The 20963-nt window shown below is 61.8% G+C and overlaps 1 protein-coding gene and 1 long non-coding RNA gene across 2 annotated transcripts in view; both read left to right on the top strand.

Moving 5' to 3' along the window:
• The window catches only part of LOC132209153 (uncharacterized), a 1475533-nt gene that overhangs the window by 243635 nt on the left and 1210935 nt on the right, over positions 1-20963 (top strand). The window lies entirely within an intron of this gene.
• LOC132209152 (uncharacterized) overlaps positions 17067-20963 on the top strand; it is a 200285-nt gene continuing 196388 nt past the window's right edge. Inside the window, exon 1 of the mRNA XM_059644309.1 lies at positions 17067-17382. Within this exon, the coding sequence (XP_059500292.1) occupies positions 17237-17382 (146 nt within the window). The 5' untranslated portion in view covers positions 17067-17236. The remainder of the gene's footprint in view (positions 17383-20963) is intronic.

The following is a 20963-nucleotide window of genomic DNA, read 5'->3' as shown; positions in this document are numbered from 1 at the left end:
CACCAGTGACTTGCCCCGCATCCCTGTCCCGCTGACAGCGACTTGCCCCCGGGGCCCTGTGCCGCTGACAGCGACTTTACCCCGCAGCCCTGTCCCGCTGACAGCGACTTTCCCCCGCAGCCCTGTCCCGCTGACAGCGACTTTCCCCCGCAGCCCTGTCCCGCTGACAGCGACTTTCCCCCGCAGCCCTGTCCCCGCTGACAGCGACTTGCCCCCGGCGCTCCTTTCCTGCTGACAGGTACTTGCCCCCGCAGCCCTTACCCAATCACAGGGACTGGCCTGTGCAGCCCTGACCCGCTGACAGGGACTGGCCCCCTGCAGCCCTGACCCGTTCACAGGGACTGGCCCCCGCAGCCCTGACCCGCGCACCAGGACTGGTCCCCTGCAGTCCTGACCCGCTCACAGGTACTGGCCCCCGCAGCCCTGTCCCGCTGACAGCGACTTGCCCCCTCAGTCCTGTCCCGCTCACAGGAACTGGGCCCCGCACCCCATCCGTTCATAGCGATTTGCCCCCGTAACCATGACCCGCTCACAGCGACTTGCCCCCGCAGCCCTGTCCCGCTGACGGCGACTTGCCCCGCAGCCCTGTCCCGCTGACGGCGACTTGCCCCCGCGGCCCTGTCCCGCTGACGGCGACTTGCCCCCGCGGCCCTGTCCCGCTGACGGCGACTTGCCCCCGCGGCCCTGTCCCGCTGACGGCGACTTGCCCCCGCGGCCCTGTCCCGCTGACGGCGACTTGCCCCGCGGCCCTGTCCGCTGACGGCGACTTGCCCCCGCGGCCCTGTCCCGCTGACGGCGACTTGCCCCCGCGGCCCTGTCCCGCTGACGGCGACTTGCCCCCGCGGCCCTGTCCCGCTGACGGCGACCTGCCCCCGCGGCCCTGTCCGCTGACGGCGACCTGCCCCCGCGGCCTGTCCCGCTGACGGCGACCTGCCCCCCGCGGCCCTGACCCGCTGGCGGGGACCGGCCCCCTGCAGCCCTGACCCGCTGACGGGGACCGGCCCCCGCAGCCCTGACCCGCTGACGGGGACCGGCCCCGCAGCCCTGGCCCCCTCGCAGGGACCGGCCCCCGCAGCCCTGGCCCCCTCGCAGGGACCGGCCCCCGCAGCCCTGGCCCCCTCGCAGGGACCGGCCCCCGCAGCCCTGGCCCCCTCGCAGGGACCGGCCCCCGCAGCCCTGGCCCCCTCGCAGGGGACCGGCCCCCGCAGCCCTGGCCCCCCCCCCCTCGCAGGGACCGGCCCCCGCAGCCCTGGCCCCCTCGCAGGGACCGGCCCCCGCAGCCCTGGCCCCCTCGCAGGGACCGGCCCCCGCAGCCCTGGCCCCCTCGCAGGGACCGGCCCCCGCAGCCCTGGCCCCCTCGCAGGGACCGGCCCCCGCAGCCCTGGCCCCCTCGCAGGGACCGGCCCCCGCAGCCCTGGCCCCCTCGCAGGGACCGGCCCCCGCAGCCCTGGCCCCCTCGCAGGGACCGGCCCCCGCAGCCCTGGCCCCCTCGCAGGGACCGGCCCCCGCAGCCCTGGCCCCCTCGCAGGGACCGGCCCCCGCAGCCCTGGCCCCCTCGCAGGGACCGGCCCCCGCAGCCCTGGCCCCCTCGCAGGGACCGGCCCCCGCAGCCCTGGCCCCCTCGCAGGGACCGGCCCCCGCAGCCCTGGCCCCCTCGCAGGGACCGGCCCCCGCAGCCCTGGCCCCCTCGCAGGGACCGGCCCCCGCAGCCCCTGGCCCCCTCGCAGGGACCGGCCCCCGCAGCCCTGGCCCCCTCGCAGGGACCGGCCCCCGCAGCCCTGGCCCCCTCGCAGGGACCGGCCCCCGCAGCCCTGGCCCCCTCGCAGGGACCGGCCCCCGCAGCCCTGGCCCCCTCGCAGGGACCGGCCCCCGCAGCCCTGGCCCCCTCGCAGGGACCGGCCCCCGCAGCCCTGGCCCCCTCGCAGGGACCGGCCCCCGCAGCCCTGGCCCCCTCGCAGGGACCGGCCCCCGCAGCCCTGGCCCCCTCGCAGGGACCGGCCCCCGCAGGCCCTGGCCCCCTCGCAGGGACCGGCCCCCGCAGCCCTGGCCCCCTCGCAGGGACCGGCCCCCGCAGCCCTGGCCCCCTCGCAGGGACCGGCCCCCGCAGCCCTGGCCCCCTCGCAGGGACCGGCCCCCGCAGCCCTGGCCCCCTCGCAGGGACCGGCCCCCCGCAGCCCTGGCCCCCTCGCAGGGACCGGCCCCCGCAGCCCTGGCCCCCTCGCAGGGACCGGCCCCCGCAGCCCTGGCCCCCTCGCAGGGACCGGCCCCCGCAGCCCTGGCCCCCTCGCAGGGACCGGCCCCCGCAGCCCTGGCCCCCTCGCAGGGACCGGCCCCCGCAGCCCTGGCCCCCTCGCAGGGACCGGCCCCCGCAGCCCTGGCCCCCTCGCAGGGACCGGCCCCCCGCAGCCCTGGCCCCCTCGCAGGGACCGGCCCCCGCAGCCCTGGCCCCCTCGCAGGGACCGGCCCCCCGCAGCCCTGGCCCCCTCGCAGGGACCGGCCCCCGCAGCCCTGGCCCCCTCGCAGGGACCGGCCCCCGCAGCCCTGGCCCCCTCGCAGGGACCGGCCCCCGCAGCCCTGGCCCCCTCGCAGGGACCGGCCCCCGCAGCCCTGGCCCCCTCGCAGGGACCGGCCCCCGCAGCCCTGGCCCCCTCGCAGGGACCGGCCCCCGCAGCCCTGGCCCCCTCGCAGGGACCGGCCCCCGCAGCCCTGGCCCCCTCGCAGGGACCGGCCCCCGCAGCCCTGGCCCCCTCGCAGGGACCGGCCCCCGCAGCCCTGGCCCCCTCGCAGGGACCGGCCCCCGCAGCCCTGGCCCCCTCGCAGGGACCGGCCCCCGCAGCCCTGGCCCCCTCGCAGGGACCGGCCCCCGCAGCCCTGGCCCCCTCGCAGGGACCGGCCCCCGCAGCCCTGGCCCCCTCGCAGGGACCGGCCCCCGCAGCCCTGGCCCCCTCGCAGGGACCGGCCCCCGCAGCCCTGGCCCCCTCGCAGGGACCGGCCCCCGCAGCCCTGGCCCCCTCGCAGGGACCGGCCCCCGCAGCCCTGGCCCCCTCGCAGGGACCGGCCCCCGCAGCCCTGGCCCCCTCGCAGGGACCGGCCCCCGCAGCCCTGGCCCCCTCGCAGGGACCGGCCCCCGCAGCCCTGGCCCCCTCGCAGGGACCGGCCCCCGCAGCCCTGGCCCCCTCGCAGGGACCGGCCCCCGCAGCCCTGGCCCCCTCGCAGGGACCGGCCCCCGCAGCCCTGGCCCCCCTCGCAGGGACCGGCCCCCGCAGCCCTGGCCCCCTCGCAGGGACCGGCCCCCGCAGCCCTGGCCCCCTCGCAGGGACCGGCCCCCGCAGCCCTGGCCCCCTCGCAGGGACCGGCCCCCGCAGCCCTGGCCCCCTCGCAGGGACCGGCCCCCCGCAGCCCTGGCCCCCTCGCAGGGACCGGCCCCCGCAGCCCTGGCCCCCTCGCAGGGACCGGCCCCCTTCAGCTGTGTCGCGCTCGCAGGGACCGGCCCCCTTCAGCTGTGTCGCGCTCGCAGGGACTGGCCCCCTGCAGACCTGTCGTGCTCATAGCGATTTGCCACCGCAGCCATGTCGCGCTGTCAGTGACTGGCCCTCTGCAGCCTTGTCGCGCTGCCAGGGACTGGCCCCCGCAGCCCTGCCCCGCTCACAGGTACTGTCCCCCTCAGCCCTGACCCGCTCACAGGTACTGTCCCCCGCAGCCCTGCCCCGCTCACAGGTACTGTCCCCCGCAGCTCTGCCCCGCTCACAGGTACTGTCCCCCTCAGCCCTGACCCGCTCACAGGGACTGGCCCCCTGCAGCCCTGTCCTGCTCACAGGGACTGGCCCCCTGCAGCCCTGTCCTGCTCACAGGGACTGGCCCCTGCAGTCCTGACCCGCTCTCAACCATCCCACCCTCCTCCTCCTCCCCCCCCACCTTCCTCCTTCTCCCCCCCCGACCCTCTTCCTCCATCCCCCCCACACTCCTCTTCCTTCACCCCCCAACACCCTCCTCCTTCTGCCCCCGCACCCTCCTGCTTCCACCCCCCCAACCTCTTCTTCCTTCCACCCCCCCACCCTCTTGTTCCTTCCACCCCCACCCTCCTCCTCCTTCCACCCAGTACCCTCCTCTTCCTTTCCCCCACTACCCTCCTCCACAACCTCATTTGCCCCACCGTCCTCCTTCCCCCTCACCACCCTCCTCCTCCTTCCCCCTCCACCCTCCTCCTCCTTCCCCCTCACCACCCTCCTCCTCCTTCCCCCTCACCACCCTCCTCCTCCTTCCCCTCACCACCCTCCTCCTCCTTCCCCCTCACCACCCTCCTCCTCCTTCCCCCTCACCACCCTCCTCCTCCTTCCCCCTCACCACCCTCCTCCTCCTTCCCCCCTCACCACCCTCCTCCTCCTTCCCCCTCACCACCCTCCTCCTCCTTCCCCTCACCACCCTCCTCCTCCTTCCCCCTCACCACACTCCTCCTCCTTCCCCCTCACCACACTCCTCTCCTTCCCCCCCACCCTCCTCCTCCTTCCCCCCACCCTCCTCCTCCTTCCCCCACCCTCCTCCTCCTCCCCCCCACCCTCCTCTTGCTCCCCCCCACCCTCCTCTTCCTCCCCCCCACCCTCCTCTTCCTCCCCCCACCCTCCTCCTCCCACCCCCTACTCCCACCCCCTACTCACCACCTCCTTCCACTCCCTATCGACCTCCTCCTTCCACCCCCGACCCCCCTCCTCCTTCCAGCCCCGACCCCCCTCCTCCTTGCAGCCCCTACCCTCCTCCTCCTTCCACCCCCCCACCCTCCTCCTCCTTCCACCCCCACCCTCCTCCTCCTTCCACCCTCCACCCTCCTCCTCCTTCCACCCCCCACCCTCCTCCTCCTTCCACCCCCCACCCCCCTCCTCCTTCCACCCCCCAACACCCTCCTCCTTCTGCCCCCGCACCCTCCTGCTTCCGCCCCACCACCCTCTTCTTCCTTCCACCCCCCCAACCTCTTCTTCCTTCCACCCCCCCAACCTCTTCTTCCTTCCACCCCCCCAACCTCTTCTTCCTTCCACCCCCCCAACCTCTTGTTCCTTCCACCCCCCACCCTCCTCCTCCTTCCACCCAGTACCCTCCTCTTCCTTTCCCCACTACCCTCCTCCACAACCTCATTTGCCCCACCGTCCTCCTTCCCCCCTCACCACCCTCCTCCTCCTTCCCCCTCACCACCCTCCTCCTCCTTCCCCCTCACCACACTCCTCCTCCTTCCCCCTCACCACCCTCCTCCTCCTTCCCCCCCCACCCTCCTCCTCCTTCCCCCCACCCTCCTCCTCCTTCCCCCACCCTCCTCCTCCTTCCCCCACCCTCCTCCTCCTCCTCCCCACCCTCCTCTTGCTCCCCCCCACCCTCCTCTTCCTCCCCCCCACCCTCCTCCTCCCACCCCCGACTCCCACCCCCTACTCACCTCCTCCTTCCACTCCCTATCGACCTCCTCCTTCCACCCCCTATCGACCTCCTCCTTCCAGCCCCGACCCCCCTCCTCCTTGCAGCCCCTACCCTCCTCCTCCTTCCACCCCCCACCCTCCTCCTCCTTCCACCCCCACCCTCCTCCTCCTTCCACCCCCCACCCTCCTCCTCCTTCCACCCCCCACCCTCCTCCTCCTTCCACCCCCCACCCTCCTCCTCCTTCCACCCCCCACCCTCCTCTCCTTCCACCCCCCACCCTCCTCCTCCTTTCCCCCCACCCTCCTCCTCCTTTCCCCCCACCCTCCTCCTCCTTTCCCCCCACCCTCCTCTTCCTTTCCCCGCCACCACCCTCTTCCTTTCCCCGCCACCACCCTCTTCCTTTCCCCGCCACCACCCTCTTCCTTTCCCCGCCACACCCTCTTCCTTTCCTGCCACCCTCTCTTCTTTTCCCCGCCACCCCTCCTTTCTCCCCCCAACCCCCTTCCTTTCTCCCCCCAACCCCCCTTTCCCGGACCACCCTCCTCCTTCCCCCCACCCTCCTCCTTCCCCCCCCCACCCTCCTCCTTCCACCCCCCCACCCTCCTCCTCCTTCAACCCCCACCCTCCTCCTCATTCCCCCCCAACCTCCCTCCTTCTCCGCCCCACCCTCCTCCTCCTCCTTCCCCCCAACCCTCCTCCTTGCCCCCGACCACCCTCCACCTTCCACCCCCTACCCTCCTCCTCATTCCCCCCAACCCTCCTCTTGCTCCTCCTTTGTTATCACGGAGGAGGAGGAGGAGTGGGCTGCGGGGCAATGGAGGAGTTGAGGAGGAGGAGGAGGAGAGATAAGGGGTACTGCAGATGCTGGAGAATCCACGTGAACAAAGTGTGGAGCTGGATGAACACAGCAGGCCAAGCAGCATCTCAGGAGCAAAAAGCTGACGTTCGGGCCTAGACCCTTCATCAGAGACGGGGATGGGGACAGGGAACTGGAATAAATAGGGAGAGAGGGAGAGGCGGACCGAAGATGGAGATAAAACAAGATAGGTAGAGAGGAGAGTATAGGTGAGGTCGGGAGAGGATAGGTCAGTCCAGGGAAGATGGATATGTCAAGGAGGCAGGATGAGGTAGAGGTAGGAAATGGAGGTGTGGCTTGAGGTGGGACAGAGGGATGGGTGAGAGGAAGAACAGGTTTGGGATGCAGTGGGGGGAGGGGAGGAGCTGTTCTGGTTTTGGGATGCAGTGGGGGGAGGGGACGAGCTGAGCTGGTTTTGGGATGCAGTGGGGGAAGGGGAGATTTTGAAGCTTGCTTTCTCTCCATCTTCGGTCCGCCTCCCCCTCTCTCCCTATTTATTCCAGTTCCCCCACCCCATCCCCGTCTGTGATAGAGGGTCTGGGCCCAGAACGTCAGCTTTTTGCTCCTGAGATGCTGCTTGGCCTGTTATGTTCATCCAGCTCCACACTTTGTTAACGTGGATTCTCCAGCATCTGCAGATCTCTCCCCTTCCTCCTCCTCCCCCCAACCACCCTCCTCCTCATGCTCCTCCTTACCCACACCCCCTCCTCCTCCACTCCCCCCACCCTCTCCCTCCTCCTCCACTACCCCCACCCTCCTCCTCCTCCTTCTCCTCCTCCTCCTCCACTCCACCCACCCTCCTCCTCCATTCCCCCCACCCTCCTCCTCCTCCACTCCCCCCACCCTCCTCCTCCACTCCCCCCACCCCCCTCCTCCCCCACCCTCCTCCCCCTCTCACCCCTACCCTCCACCTCCCCCCTCACCCCTACCCTCCACCTCCCCCCTCACCCCCACCCTTTTACCTCCCCCTCTCACCCCCACCCTCATCCTCCTCCTTCACCCCCACCCTCATCCTCCTCCTTCCCTCCCCACACTCCTCCTCCTCCTCCTCCTCCTCCCTGCCCCGCTCTTCACCTCCTTCTTCCGCCCCACTCTCCTCCTCCTCCCCCCAAAACCCCCCTCGTCGTCCTTTCCCTCCCAACCCCCCCTCCTGCTTTCACCCCACCCTTCCTTCTCCTTTCCCCCCCTACCTTTACCCCTACTCCTCGTTGCCCCCCACCGCCCACCGCCGCCTCCTCCCTCACCCCCCTCCTCCTTTGCCCACCCTCCTCCTCACAGCCCCTTGCCCCCTCCGTCCTCAGCCGCACACAGCCACTTGCCCCTGCAGTACTTAGCAACTGACAGCGACTTGCCTCCTCTGTCAATACCCGCTCCCAGCCTCTTGCCCCTGCTGTCCTGACCTCTTCACAGCCTCTTGCCCTCTCCGTACTGACCCGCTCACAGTGACTTGCGCCCTCTGTCTGGACCCGCTCACAGCGACTGGCCCCCGCAGCCCTGACCCGCGCACCAGGACTGGCCCCCTGCAGTCCTGACCCGCGCTCAGCGATTTGCCCCCTGCACCCCTGTCCTGCTGACAGGTACTGGCCGCCGCAGCCCTGACCTGATCACAGGGACTGGCCCGTGCACCCCTGACCCGCTGACAGGGACAGGCCCCCGCAGCCCTTAACCGCTCACAGGGACTGGACCCCGCGTCCCTGACCCGCTCACGGGGGCCGTCCCCCGCGGCCCTGACCCGCTCACGGGGGCCGTCCCCCGCGGCCCTGACCCGGTCACGGGGGCTGTCCCCCGCGGCCCTGACCCGCTCACGGGGGCCGTCCCCCCGCGGCCTGACCCGCTCACGGGGACCGTCCCTCGCGGCCCTGACCCGCTCACGGCGACCGTCCCCCGCGGCCCTGACCCGCTCACGGCGACCGTCCCCCGCGGCCCTGACCCGCTCACGGGGACCGTCCCCCGCGGCCCATCCCGCCCGCTGGGGACCGGCCCCCGCAGCCCGTCCCGCTCGCAGGGCCTGGCCCCCGCATCCCTGACCCGCTCGCAGGGACTGGCCCCGCAGCCCTGACCCGCTCGCAGCGACTAGTCCCCCGCAGCCCTGGCCCGCTCGCAGGGACCGGCCCCCGCAGCCCTGACCCCCTCTTAGGAACCGGCCCCCTTCAGCCGTGTCGTGCTCGCAGCGATTTACCCCCCGCAGCCCTGTCGCGCTGCCGGGGACCGGCCCCCCGCAGCCCTGTCGCGCTGCCGGGGACCGGCCCCCCGCAGCCCTGTCGCGCTGCCGGGGACCGGCCCCCCGCAGCCCTGACCCGCAAGCCTGACCCGCTCACTGGCCCCCGCAGCCCTGACCCCTCACAGGGACTGGCCCCCGCATCCCTGACCCGCAGCCCTGACCCTTCACAGGGTCTGGCCCCCGCATCCCTGACCCGCAGGCCTGACCCGCTCACAGGGACTGGCCCCCGCATCCCTGACCCGCTCACTGGCCCCCGCAGCCCTGACCCCCTCACAGGGACTGGCCCTCTTCAGCCGTGTCGCACTGACAGGCTGGCCCTGCAGCCCTGTCGCGCTCACTGGCCCCCGCAGCCGTGTCGCGCTGATGGGGACTGGCCCCCGCAGCCTGACCCGCTCGCAGGGAACGGCCCCCCGCAGCCCTGACCCTCTCGCAGGGACCGGCCCCCTTCAGCCGTGTCGCGCTCGCAGCGATTTGCCCCCTGCAGCCCTGTCGCGCTCGCAGGGACTGTCCCCCTGCAGACCTGTCATGCTCATAGCGATTTGCCACCGCAGCCATGTCGCGCTGCCAGTGACTGGCCCCCTGCAGCCTTGTCGCGCTGCCAGTGACTGGCCCCCTGCAGCCTTGTCGCGCTGCCAGGGACTGGCCCCCTGCAGGCCTGTCGCGCTCACAGGGACTGGCCCCCTGCAGGCCTGTCGCGCTCACAGGGACTGGCCCCCTGCAGGCCTGTCGCGCACACAGGGACTGGCCCCCTGCAGGCCTGTCGCGCACACAGGGACTGGCCCCCTGCAGGCCTGTCGCGCTCACAGGGACTGGCCCCCTGCAGGCCTGTCGCGCTCACAGGGACTGGCCCCCTGCAGGCCTGTCGCGCTCACAGGGACTGGCCCCCTGCAGGCCTGTCGCGCTCACAGGGACTGGCCCCCTGCAGGCCTGTCGCGCTCACAGGGACTGGCCCCCTGCAGGCCTGTCGCGCTCACAGGGACTGGCCCCCTGCAGCCTGTCGCGCTCACAGGGACTGGCCCCCTGCAGGCCTGTCGCGCTCACAGGGACTGGCCCCCTGCAGGCCTGTCGCGCTCACAGGGACTGGCCCCCTGCAGGCCTGTCGCGCTCACAGGGACTGGCCCCCTGCAGCCCTGTCGCGCTCACAGGGACTGGCCCCCTGCAGCCCTGTCGCGCTCACAGGGACTGGCCCCCTGCAGCCCTGTCGCGCTCACAGGGACTGGCCCCCTGCAGCCCTGTCGCGCTCACAGGGACTGGCCCCCTGCAGCCCTGTCGCGCTCACAGGGACTGGCCCCCTGCAGCCCTGTCGCGCTCACAGGGACTGGCCCCCTGCAGCCCTGTCGCGCTCACAGGGACTGGCCCCCTGCAGCCCTGTCCTGCTCACAGGGACTGGCCCCTGCAGTCCTGACCCGCTCTCAACCACCCCCACCCTCCTCCTCCTCCCCCCCACCCTCCTCCTCCTCCCCCCACCCTCCTCCTCCTCCCCCCCGACCCTCTTCCTCCATCCCCCGCCACACTCCTCTTCCTTCAACCCCCAACACCCTCCTCCTTCTGCCCCCGCACCCTCCTTCTCCTTCCACCCCACCACCCTCTTCTTCCTTCCACCCCCCCACCCTCTTCTTCCTTCCTCCCACTACCCTCCTCTTCCTTTCCCCACTACCCTCCTCCACAACCTCCTTTGCCCCCACCCTCCACCTCCGCCCTCACCACCCTCCTCCTCCTTCCCCCCCCACCCTCCTCTTGCTCCCCCACCCTCCTCTTGCTCCCCCCCACCCTCCTCTTGCTCCCCCCCACCCTCCTCTTGCTCCCCCCCCACCCTCCTCTTGCTCCCCCCCACCCTCCTCTTGCTCCCCCCCACCCTCCTCTTGCTCTGTCAACCTCAAGTCCCCCCCAACCCTCTTGCTCCCCCCCAACCCTCATCTTGCTCCCCCCCACCCTCCTCTTGCTCCCCCAACCCTCCTCTTGCTCCCCCCCACCCTCCTCTTGCTAACCCCACCCTCCTCTTCCTCCCCCCACCCTCCTCTTCGTCCCCCCCCACCCTCCTCCTCCCGCCCCCTACTCACCTCCTCCTTCCACCCCCATCTACCTCCTCCTTCCACCCCCCACCCTCCTCCTCCTTCCACCCCCCACCCTCCTCCTCCTTCCACACCCCACCCTCCTCCTCCTCCTTCCACCCCCCACCCTCCTCCTCCTCCTTCCACCCCCCACCCTCCTCCTCCTCCTTCCACCCCCCACCCTCCTCCTCCTTTCCCCTCACTTTTCTCCTCCTTGCCCCCCACCCTCCTCTTACTTTCCCCGCCACCCTCCTCTTCCTTTCCCTGCCACCCTCCTCTTCCTTTCCCTGCCACCCCTTTCTCCCCCCAACCCCCCTCCTTTCTCCCCCCAAACCCCTCCCTTCCCCCCCCAACCCCCCCTCCCTTCCCCCCCCAACCCCCCTCCCTTCTCCCCCCAACACCCTCCTTTCCCCCCCAACCCCCCTTTCCCCGACCACCCTCCTCCTTACCCCCCAACCTCCTCCTCCTCCTTCCACCCCCCACCCCCCTCCTCCTTCCACCCCCCTACCTCCTCCTCCTTCCACCCCCTACCCTCCTCCTCCTTCAACCCCCACCCTCCTCCTCATTCCCCCCCAACCTCCCTCCTTCTCCGCACCCCCCTCCTCCTCCTTCCACCCCCTACCCGCCTCCTCATTCCCCCCAACTCCTCTCCTTCTCCCCCCAACACTCCTCCTTCCCCCTACCACCCTCCTCATTCCCCGCCCAACCCCCCTCCTCATTCCCCCCAACCCTCCTCTTGCTCCTCCTTTGTTATCACGGAGTAGGAGGAGGGTGGGGTGGAAGGAGGAGGAGTGGGCTGCGGGGCAATGGAGGAGTTGAGGAGGAGGAGGAGGAGAGATCAGGGGTACTGAAGATGCTGGAGAATCCACGTGCACAAAGTGTGGAGCTGGATGAACACAGCAGGCCAAGCAGCATCTCAGGAGCAAAAAGCTGACGTTTCGGGCCTAGACCCTTCATCAGAGACGGGGATGGAGACAGGGAACTGGAATAAATAGGGAGAGAGGGAGAGGCGGACCGAAGATGGAGATAAAACAAGATAGGTAGAGAGGAGAGTAAAGGTGAGGTCGGGAGAGGATAGGTCAGTCCAGGGAAGATGGATAGGTCAAGGAGGCAGGATGAGGAGGAGGTAGGAAATGGAGGTGTGGCTTGAGGTGGGACAGAGGGATGGGTGAGAGGAAGAACAGGTTTGGGATGCAGTGGGGGGAGGGGAGGAGCTGTGCTGGTTTTGGGATGCAGTGGGGGGAGGGGACGAGCTGTGCTGGTTTTGGGATGCAGTGGGGGGAGGGGACGAGCTGAGCTGGTTTTGGGATGCAGTGGGGGAAGGGGAGATTTTGAAGCTTGCTTTCTCTCCATCTTCGGTCCGCCTCCCCCACTCTCCCTATTTATTCCAGTTCCCCCACCCCATCCCCGTCTGTGATAGAGGGTCTGGGCCCGGAACGTCCGCTTTCGTGCTCCTGAGATGCTGCTTGGCCTGTTGTGTTCATCCAACTCCACACTTTGTTAACGTGGATTCTCCAGCATCTGCAGTTCTCATGATCTCTCCCCTTCCTACTCCTCACCCCAACCACCCTCCTCCTCATGCTTCTCCTTACCCGCGCCCTCTCCTCCTCCACTCCCCCCACCCTCTCCCTCCTCCTCCACTACCCCCACCCTCCCGATCCTCCTCCTCCTCCTCCTCCTCCTCCTCCACTCCACCCACCCTCCTCCTCCATTCCCTCCACCCACCCTCCTCCTCCATTCCCCCCACCCTCCTCCTCCTCCTCCATTCCCCCCACCCTCCTCCTCCTCCTCCATTCCCCCCACCCTCCTCCTCCTCCTCCATTCCCCCCACCCTCCTCCTCCTCCTCCTCCATTCCCCCCACCCTCCTCCATTCCCCCCACCCCCCCTCCTCCCTCCTCCCCCCACCCTCCTCCCCTTCTCACCCCCACCCTCATCCTCCTCCTTCCCTCCCCACACTCCTCCTCTTCCTTCCCCCCACCCCCCTCCTCCTCCTCCTCCCCGCCCCACTCTTCACCTCCTTCTTCCCGCCCCACTCTCCTCCTCCTCCCCCCAAAACCCCTCTCGTCGTCCTTTCCCCCCCAACCTCCCCTCCTGCTTTCACCCCACCCTTCCTTCTCCTTTCCCCCCCCTACCTTTACCCCTACTCCTCGTTTCCCCCCACCCGCCACCGCCGCCTCCTCCCTCACCCCCCTCCTCCTTTGCCCACCCTCCTCCTCACAGCCCCTTGCCCCCTCCGTCCTCACCCGCACACAGCCACTTGCCCCTGCAGTACTTAGCAACTGACAGCGACTTGCCTCCTCTGTCATTACCCGCTCCCAGCCTCCTGCCCCTGCTGTCCTGACCTCTTAACAGCCTCTTGCCCTCTCCGTACTGACCCGCTCACAGCGACTTGCGCCCTCTGTCTGGACCCGCTCACAGCGACTTGCCCCCGCAGCCGTCTCCCCCTGACAGCGATTTGCCCCCGCAGCCCGGTCCCCCTGACAGCGACTTGCCCCCGCAGCCCGGTCCCGCTGACAGCGACTTGCCCCAGCAGCCCTTTCCCGCTGACAGCGACTTGCCCCCGCAGCCGTCTCCCCCTGACAGCGATTTGCCCCCGCAGCCCGGTCCCCCTGACAGCGACTTGCCCCCGCAGCCCGGTCCCGCTGACAGCGACTTGCCCCAGCAGCCCGGTCCCGCTGACAGCGACTTGCCCCAGCAGCCCTGTCCCACTGACAGCAATGTGTCCCCTCAGTCCTGACCGGCTCACAGGTACCGGCCCACGCAGCCCTGTCCTGCTCACGGGGACTTGCCCCCTCAGTCCTGACCCGCTCACGGGGACTGGCCCTCACAGCCCTGTCCCGCTCACGGCGATTTGCCCCCCGCAGCCCTGTCCCGCTGACAGGGACTGGCCCCCGCAGCCCTGTCCCGCTCACGAGGACTGGCCCCCACAGCCGTGTCCCGCTCACTGCGATTTGCCCCCTGCAGTCCTGTCGCGCTCACAGCGACTTGGCCCCCCGCCGCCCAGTCCCGCTGACAGCGACTTGCCCCTCCTTCCTGATCTGCTCACAGGCATTTGTCCCCTCCGTCGTAACCCGCTCACAACAAGTTGTCCCCTCTGTCCTGTCCCGCTCGCAGCGTCTTGCCTCCCATCCCTCTTGCGCAGGTCACCCCTTGCTCAGAAACGGTCCCAATTATCCATGAGCCGGAAACCCTGCCCCCTGTGCCAGCTCCTTAACCATGCATTCATCTCACCTATCTTTCTGTGACAACTCTCTAACATGTGACACTCGTGGCAACCCATAAATTATTACCCTCTGGGTCCTGCCTTTCAGCCTGTTTGCTAACTCCTTGTCCAAAGTCCGCAGGATGTCTTGCCTCTTTGTGCCTATGTCATTGGTACCAACGTGCACGGTGGCCTTTGGCTGCTCATCCTCCACCTTAAGAATTTGTTGCAACCACTTAGAGATGTCTTTGACCTTGGCACCAGGGAAGCAACACACAGCCCTGGTGTCTCAAATGTGGCGACAGAATCTATGCCCCCAATGAATGAGTCTCCAACCACGCTCGCTCACTTGGATTTGCCTGACCCTGTCCCCCAGCAGGGTGCTTTGTACCATGGACCTGGCTACTGCTGGTTATTTCACTGACCCAGTTTAGTTTTAGATCAGTGTTAACCTTGGTTTAGGGGATAGCCAAGCACCTCAGTAGTCTGCAATACAGGAGAAATACATTCTTAAGCTCACGGATTCTGTGACAGTCAAGGACAAGCACTGAATTGTTCTAACCTGATTTCCAACACCTGGCCCGTAGCCTTGCATGACTTCCATAGCACTTGCACATTTAAAAAAAAAATAAATGTAAGGATGATGTGAGTGTAAGGACATGGAATTTTTTTGATATGGTCATATTCTCTCTTGTTGGAGCTGATTGCTGCTTCGCACTTGTATGGTGCAAATGTAACTTATCCTTTATCAGGCCAAGCCTGATCGTTGTCCAAGTCTCACTGTATTTTCTCATTGTTGACTTAATGTTGGTTCGGCCCAACAGTGTTGTACATACCCTGCCTATTCTGAAACTCTACCACTTAATATTAAGTCTAATAAAGACAAGTATCCAATCTGCCTTCCAAACCACTTCAACGACCTGGTCCGTTAGATTGGGGGATCAACAGGCATGCACATCAAGATCCTGAGATCCCTCTGATCATTGGTGCTTGTGAGGTCCGTATGATTCATCATGGGCTCCAAAATCTGTTTGTGCTGTGTCACCTAATCCTGATCCCGTTTGTCGTTAAATGAAATAATGTTCACAAACGCTTCTCAAATTCTTCCCAATCCTACTTTGTGCAATCATGATAGAAATGAGCATAAAACTTGGAACACGACAGCAACAGGAATGTGCCCTTTGGCCCACCATGTTGGGCCAAACATGACAACAAATGAAATAATCCCTTCTGCCTGTCCTTGATCCATAGTCCTCCATTCCTTACCTATTCGCGCACTTAACTAAAAGTCCCTTTCAAATGCTTTCATCGTATCTGCATCCACTACCACCCCGGGCAATGTATTCCACACTTTTAACATGCTCAGTGTGAAATATTTGCCCCTCACATCTCTTTTGAACTCCCCCCGCCCCCCCCCCCCCCAGCTTAAATGCATGCCCCCTAATAGTGGACACTTGAACTCCGGGGGAGAAATTTTCTGATCGTTAGCTGTATTTATGTATCTCCTAATTTTATACACTTCTATCAAGCCTGCCCTCAGCTTCTACTGCTCCAGAGAAAACGAAGAGTTTTTCCAGCTCCTCCTTCTCGTTCATACCCTCTATTCCAGTCAGCATGCTGGTAAATCTCTTCTGCACCCTGTCCAAAGCCTGCACATCCTTCGTGTAATGTGGCGGCCAGAATTGAATGCAATACTCTGTGTGGTCTCAACAAAGTCTTGTAAAGCTGCAATGTGACATCCTGACTCTTGCACTGAGTTTCCCTAAGCATAAAGGCAAGCATGCGATATGCCTTCTTGACCACCCTATCTACTTGTGTGGCTACTGTCAGGGAGTTATGGTCTAGGACCCCAAGATCCCTCTGGACTTCACTGCTGTTTGGGGTCCTGCCATTAACTGTGTATCCCTTTCCTTAACACTTGGTCTCCGAAAATGCAACACCTCATGCCTGCCCAGATTAAATTCCATCGGCCATTTCTCCGCTCGAGTTTGCAATTGGTCTGTCTTGCTGTGTCCTTTGACAACCTTCCATGCTGTCCACAAGTCCATTGGTCCTTGTATCATCTGCAAACTCACTAATCCCCCGTTTACATTTGCCACCAAGTCATTTACATATATCACAAACAGCAGAAGTCACATCGATGCGGAACACAACTCGTCACTGAGCTGCAGCCCGAAAAACAGCTTTCCACCACTGAGACGGCAAGAACTGTAGATGCTGGAATCAGAGTTAACCAAGTGTGGAGCTGGAGGAACGCAGCAGGTCAGGCAGCATCAGAGGAACAGGAAAGCTGACATTGTTGATGCTGCCTGGCCTGCTGTGTTCCTCCAGCCCTGCACTGTGTTATCCTTGTTAGCCTTCCACCGCTACCGTCTGCCTTATATGGGCAGGCCAAGTCACCATGGATCTCATGGATCCTAATCTTCTGGATGAGCATACCATGAGGAACCTTGTTGAAAACGTTTGTAAAATCCATGTATATTTTATCAACTGTTCGACCCGAATTGATCACCCTTGTCACCTCCGTGAAAACTTCAACTGACTTGGTAAGACACAACCTGCCCCGCATAATGCCATGCTGGCTGTCCCTTATTAGGCCATACTTTTGAGACATGAGACACTCACCAGTCTGGAGTTTCCTGGAAAGTCCCCGTTTTCCTGCTTGAACAGAGGAACGACTTTATCCACTCACCAGTCTCCACAACCCCTCCAGTGCCTGGCAAGGATATCAGATCCTATTGAAAGTGGTGTGTTGATACATTTGTGTCATGATTGTGTTTTGTTTGAGCCCGAACATTCAAAGCAGTGTAAGAATGCCTTTGTGCAGCAGGCAAGGGGTGACGAGACTGAGCCTTCATACAATTGCAAGATGTTGAAAATTTGCCATTATTTATGAAAACAGTGATAAATTTCCATGATCAACATTTCTGTTACACTGCAATGATTATCCCATGGCGTGTAAAATCAGAAAGATACGATAAAATGAGACTGGGTCATATGCAGGGAGAATGTTTGCCTTTCATGTCTGTAGAAGTAGTGAAATATTTCCATGAATCTAAAAGTCATTTTTCCGTTCATTGAAGGACACAATGATCGCCTTGGAAGCTTCATCACGATACTACTTTGTATTTCTGAAGAGCGAAGAAGATATCAACATGCAAATTCAATTCCATGGTTTTGGAAGTCCCATTGAGAACACGATTCATTTGCGCTGGCATAATGCTCTGACCGAGAAAGAATTGAAGGTGAGTTTGTAGTTTAGAAGATCGCAGCAATTTATGCATCAACTTCTTCATCGATAACGTTCCGTTGCTTTCAAACTGCATTTTCCACTCTGCGAGATAATAACTATGAGAACAAGCAAGAGCATCGGTAGATGGTCTATGGGGAATGCAATGTTACAAAACCCGATCCATTCAACAACATGTTTCAGATATGTCAAGAAATTAAATATTCCAGCACAGGATAAAACAAGGAGGATGAGAGTGAGGAGGCAATAGTTCTGATGACAAAAGAACAGAAATTTACCTTTCTACATTCGAGCAAAAAAGCAGGCGCACAAATAAATAATCATCTAACAATGCACGTGTGCAACGGAGGGTACAGGGGGATTAAAAATGCCGATTTGTTGTCATGCGTATTGCTGAAAGGGTGAGTGAAACAGATTCTGTGGTAAATTTGAAGAAATACAGATTATGCATCTCAGGATGTTGGAGAAAGAACATGTCTGGACTGAGGCAAATTGTATTGCCCTTTTCAGGAGTTAATAGGTTCATCATGAATTGAAACACTTCCTTCTGTGCTGAAAGCTTTAGTTTAGTTGCAGCTGGATCACAATTTCTGTTCCTGGTAGTATTTAGCAAACTGTTAAAAGTGAATGTCACTGCACAGAATTCCAAACATGACTCCAATCAGTAGAGAAAATATCCAAGGGGTATGATGAGTTGTATCCTCTCATGTTGAACAACGCAGCTACAGATACAATGGAGGCACTGATGATAATGTTCCAAGAATTCTTAGATTGTGGAAAATTCTCAGAGGATTGAAAGATTGTGAACATAACACCATTATGACAAAGATACTTCGACAAAATAGTGAGCAAGTATTGCCAATTTAGGTCAACCTGGGTAGATGTTCATGCTGGCAATGAAAGATGAAATAACAAGGTACTGAGTGTGCTATAACATCCTACAGAGTTAACATCCTTTCATAAAGGGGAAATAATACTTGACAAACTTGCTACAGTGCTTTGAGAAGGAAACAAACATTACTGATGAAGGACCACCAGTTGATGTCGTACTTTGAGATTTCAACAAAGCATTTGATAAGGTACAGCTCATAAGGTGTCTCAAAAGAAAAGAGCCCGTGTGTTCAAGGGTAGTATGTTCGGATGGATGGAGGACTGCATCCTAAATAGAAGTAGAGTCGTAGCAGCAGGATGGTAACTTACAAGTCATGTACGGCCACAGAGCGAGTGCTGCGGAGGCCAAACACCTCATGTTGACTGGGTTGATTTCGGAAATGGCGGAGGGGATTGCTATGCTTAGGAAAGTTGGGCTACATTCATTGGAGTTTATAAGATTGAAAAAAACTTATTTTTTCGACATTTAAGATTCTTAAGAGACTTGAGAGTGTATATCCGTAGAGATTACTCCCATTTGTGAAAGATTTTACGACCAGAGGCCACATTTTCAAATTGGTTGCCTATTAATTCAGGGAAGAATTACTTCTTTCAGGTTGTAGCAATTTATTGAACACTTCAACCAAGAGTTCAGGCAGACCGTCTAATAAGAGACACCTCCTCTGTATTAATTCTCTAGATTTGACAGAAGATCGGCCCTGTGAGAGGGTCAGCACTGAGGTATTGAAGCTTTGTCAGAAGGCGAATAATGAGTGCGGGCACTGAAGAAGTGCCTCATTGACAGGGGTTCAGTCCTGACCCCTGTGAGAGTTCATCATTGTCAGATGGTCAATACTGAGACAATGCTTCCTTGTACAAGGATCAGCACTAAAGATCTGCCACACATTTTTAGTGTCAGTATTGAGGAAATGCAGCAATATGAGAGGGTCCGAACTGTGGGAGTGCTTTATTGTCAGAAGGTCAAGACTGAGGCAGCACCTCATTCTAAGGTGAGGCAATGCCATACAAATAGAAGGTCAGTCCTGAGATATTGCTGCTGTGAGAGGGTCAGAAATAAAGGTGCCTCCTTGTCAGATGGTCAGAACTGAGGGATTGAAGCATTGTCAGAGCTTCAATACCGAGGCCTTGCTTCGTTGTCAAAGGGTCAAATCTGTGGGAGTGCGATATTGTCAGAGGATCAATGCTGAGGCAGTGCCTCATAATAATGGTGTGTTTTTGATGACAGCGTGCATCGAAGTGGTTCTTTTGTGATTCTATCAAGTGCAGTTAAAGGAATGCTTGCCAATTTTCTGAAAGATGAACATTTATTGAGGAAATAAAAGATGGAGAAAGAGTAATTAAAAAGAATAACAAGTAGAGAGTAAAAAAGAATAAGCCTCATGTTCTTGTGGCCGTGAGGGACCCCTCGATCAATGGCTGGCCTGGAGGCTGAGGTTGTTCCTGGCACCGTTGGCGGTCTCGTTCCGAGATGACGTCCAGTGCCGAGGAACAAAATGCTCCCTCTGCTCCGGTGTAACAAACAACTTGGCAAAGAAAAAAACCAGTTACAGAAATAAAATTAACTGTAAGACAGGAATGCTGACAGGACTCATTCAAAGTCAACCATTTCTCAAATATCAAGAAATGTTACCCTTGAGCCCATCCTATTCATGGGTTTGGAACTGCTAGTCCCACACGAATGCAGCATCACGACTGAGGCAATGCAGCACTGTGCGAGGGTCAGTATTAAGGGTCAGTTTTGAGGCAGTGCCTTGATGTTATGGAGTCAGAACATTATTGCCACATGTTCAATACAGACAGTGTGTTGACCCTCTGTCAATGCTTCAATGCCTCAGTGCCTACCCTCTGATAATGAATCACTCCAACAGTTCTGACCCTATCTTGCAAGACCTCAGTATGACCTTTCTGACCCTATTACAGTGGGCCACTGCTGCAGTATTGACCATCTGATAATGACGCAATACCTCAGTTCTGACCCTCTGACAGTTGTGCAACACCTCAGTCCGCACCCTTTCATCATTCGGCACTTCCTCAATTTTGAGCCCTTTGTGAGTTAGTTGTGAGGCAAGACTTCATTGCTGCAGTGTCAGTGCTGAGAGCGGGCCTTTTTATTAGCTCATCAGTACCTAAGGTACTGGCTAATTGTCAGCAGGTCAGTTCTGAGGCAGCGTCTCTTTGCCCGAACCCTGACTCTAAACCCAGCCTCAGCCCTAAACCCATACAAACGCTCGCCTCAGGCTAACCCTCACCTCAGCATTAACCCTGACCCTAACCCTATCCTCAGCGTAAACCCTCCCTACCCTCAGCCCTAATGCTGATCCTCAGACCGAACATCTAGTCTCAGCCCTAAAGTGAGCCTCAGCCCTACCACTAGCTATGGCCTCAGCCCTAAAATGAACCGTAACACACAGCCCCAATTAACGCTTAGCCTCAACCCCAACCCTCGCCTAAGCTCCAAGTCTAACCTCAGCCCTAACCTAACTTCCAATACTTGCCTGCCAGAGAGTTAGTACTGAGGAAGTGCTTTAGTTTCAGAGATTTAGTCCTGAGAATGCACTTCGTTTTCAGAGTGACCATCTGAAACAGCGTCTCATTGAAATGGGGTCAGAATTGCTGGAATGCTACATGGAATGGTGACAGATTGTAGGACTGTCGGTGGGTCAGATCTGAGGTAGTGCATCAACGGTGGATGGTCAGTCTTGAGGGAGTTCAGAGGATCAACGAAGAGGGAATGCCTCAATGCAATGGCGAACGAACTGAGAGAGGGCCACAGGATTAGAGATGGGAGGAAGTGCCTCATTGTCAGCAGGTCCGTTTTGTGGCCGGTCGCCATAGCTGGAGAGTCAGTTCTGAGGCAGTGCGTCTTTGTCAGAGGGTCTGTACTGAAGCAGTGCCTCATTATTCGAGAGGGTTTGGTGTGAGGCAGTATCTGATTGGTGCAAGGTCAGCCCTAAGGGAGTGCCTCTTTGTCAGAGGGTCAGTACTGAGTTAGCGACTCATTGTGAGGAGTTCAGAATTGAGGGACTGCCACGTGATGAGAGGGTCAAAACGGAGGTATTGAAGCTGTATCTGACAGTCCGAAGGGAGTGCC

Source organism: Stegostoma tigrinum, unplaced genomic scaffold, assembly GCF_030684315.1.
Source record: "Stegostoma tigrinum isolate sSteTig4 unplaced genomic scaffold, sSteTig4.hap1 scaffold_68, whole genome shotgun sequence".
NCBI classification, from domain to species: Eukaryota; Metazoa; Chordata; class Chondrichthyes; order Orectolobiformes; family Stegostomatidae; genus Stegostoma; species Stegostoma tigrinum.
The sequence above is the reverse complement of the archived record's forward strand: the minus strand, read 5'-3'. Positions and strand labels throughout refer to the sequence as shown.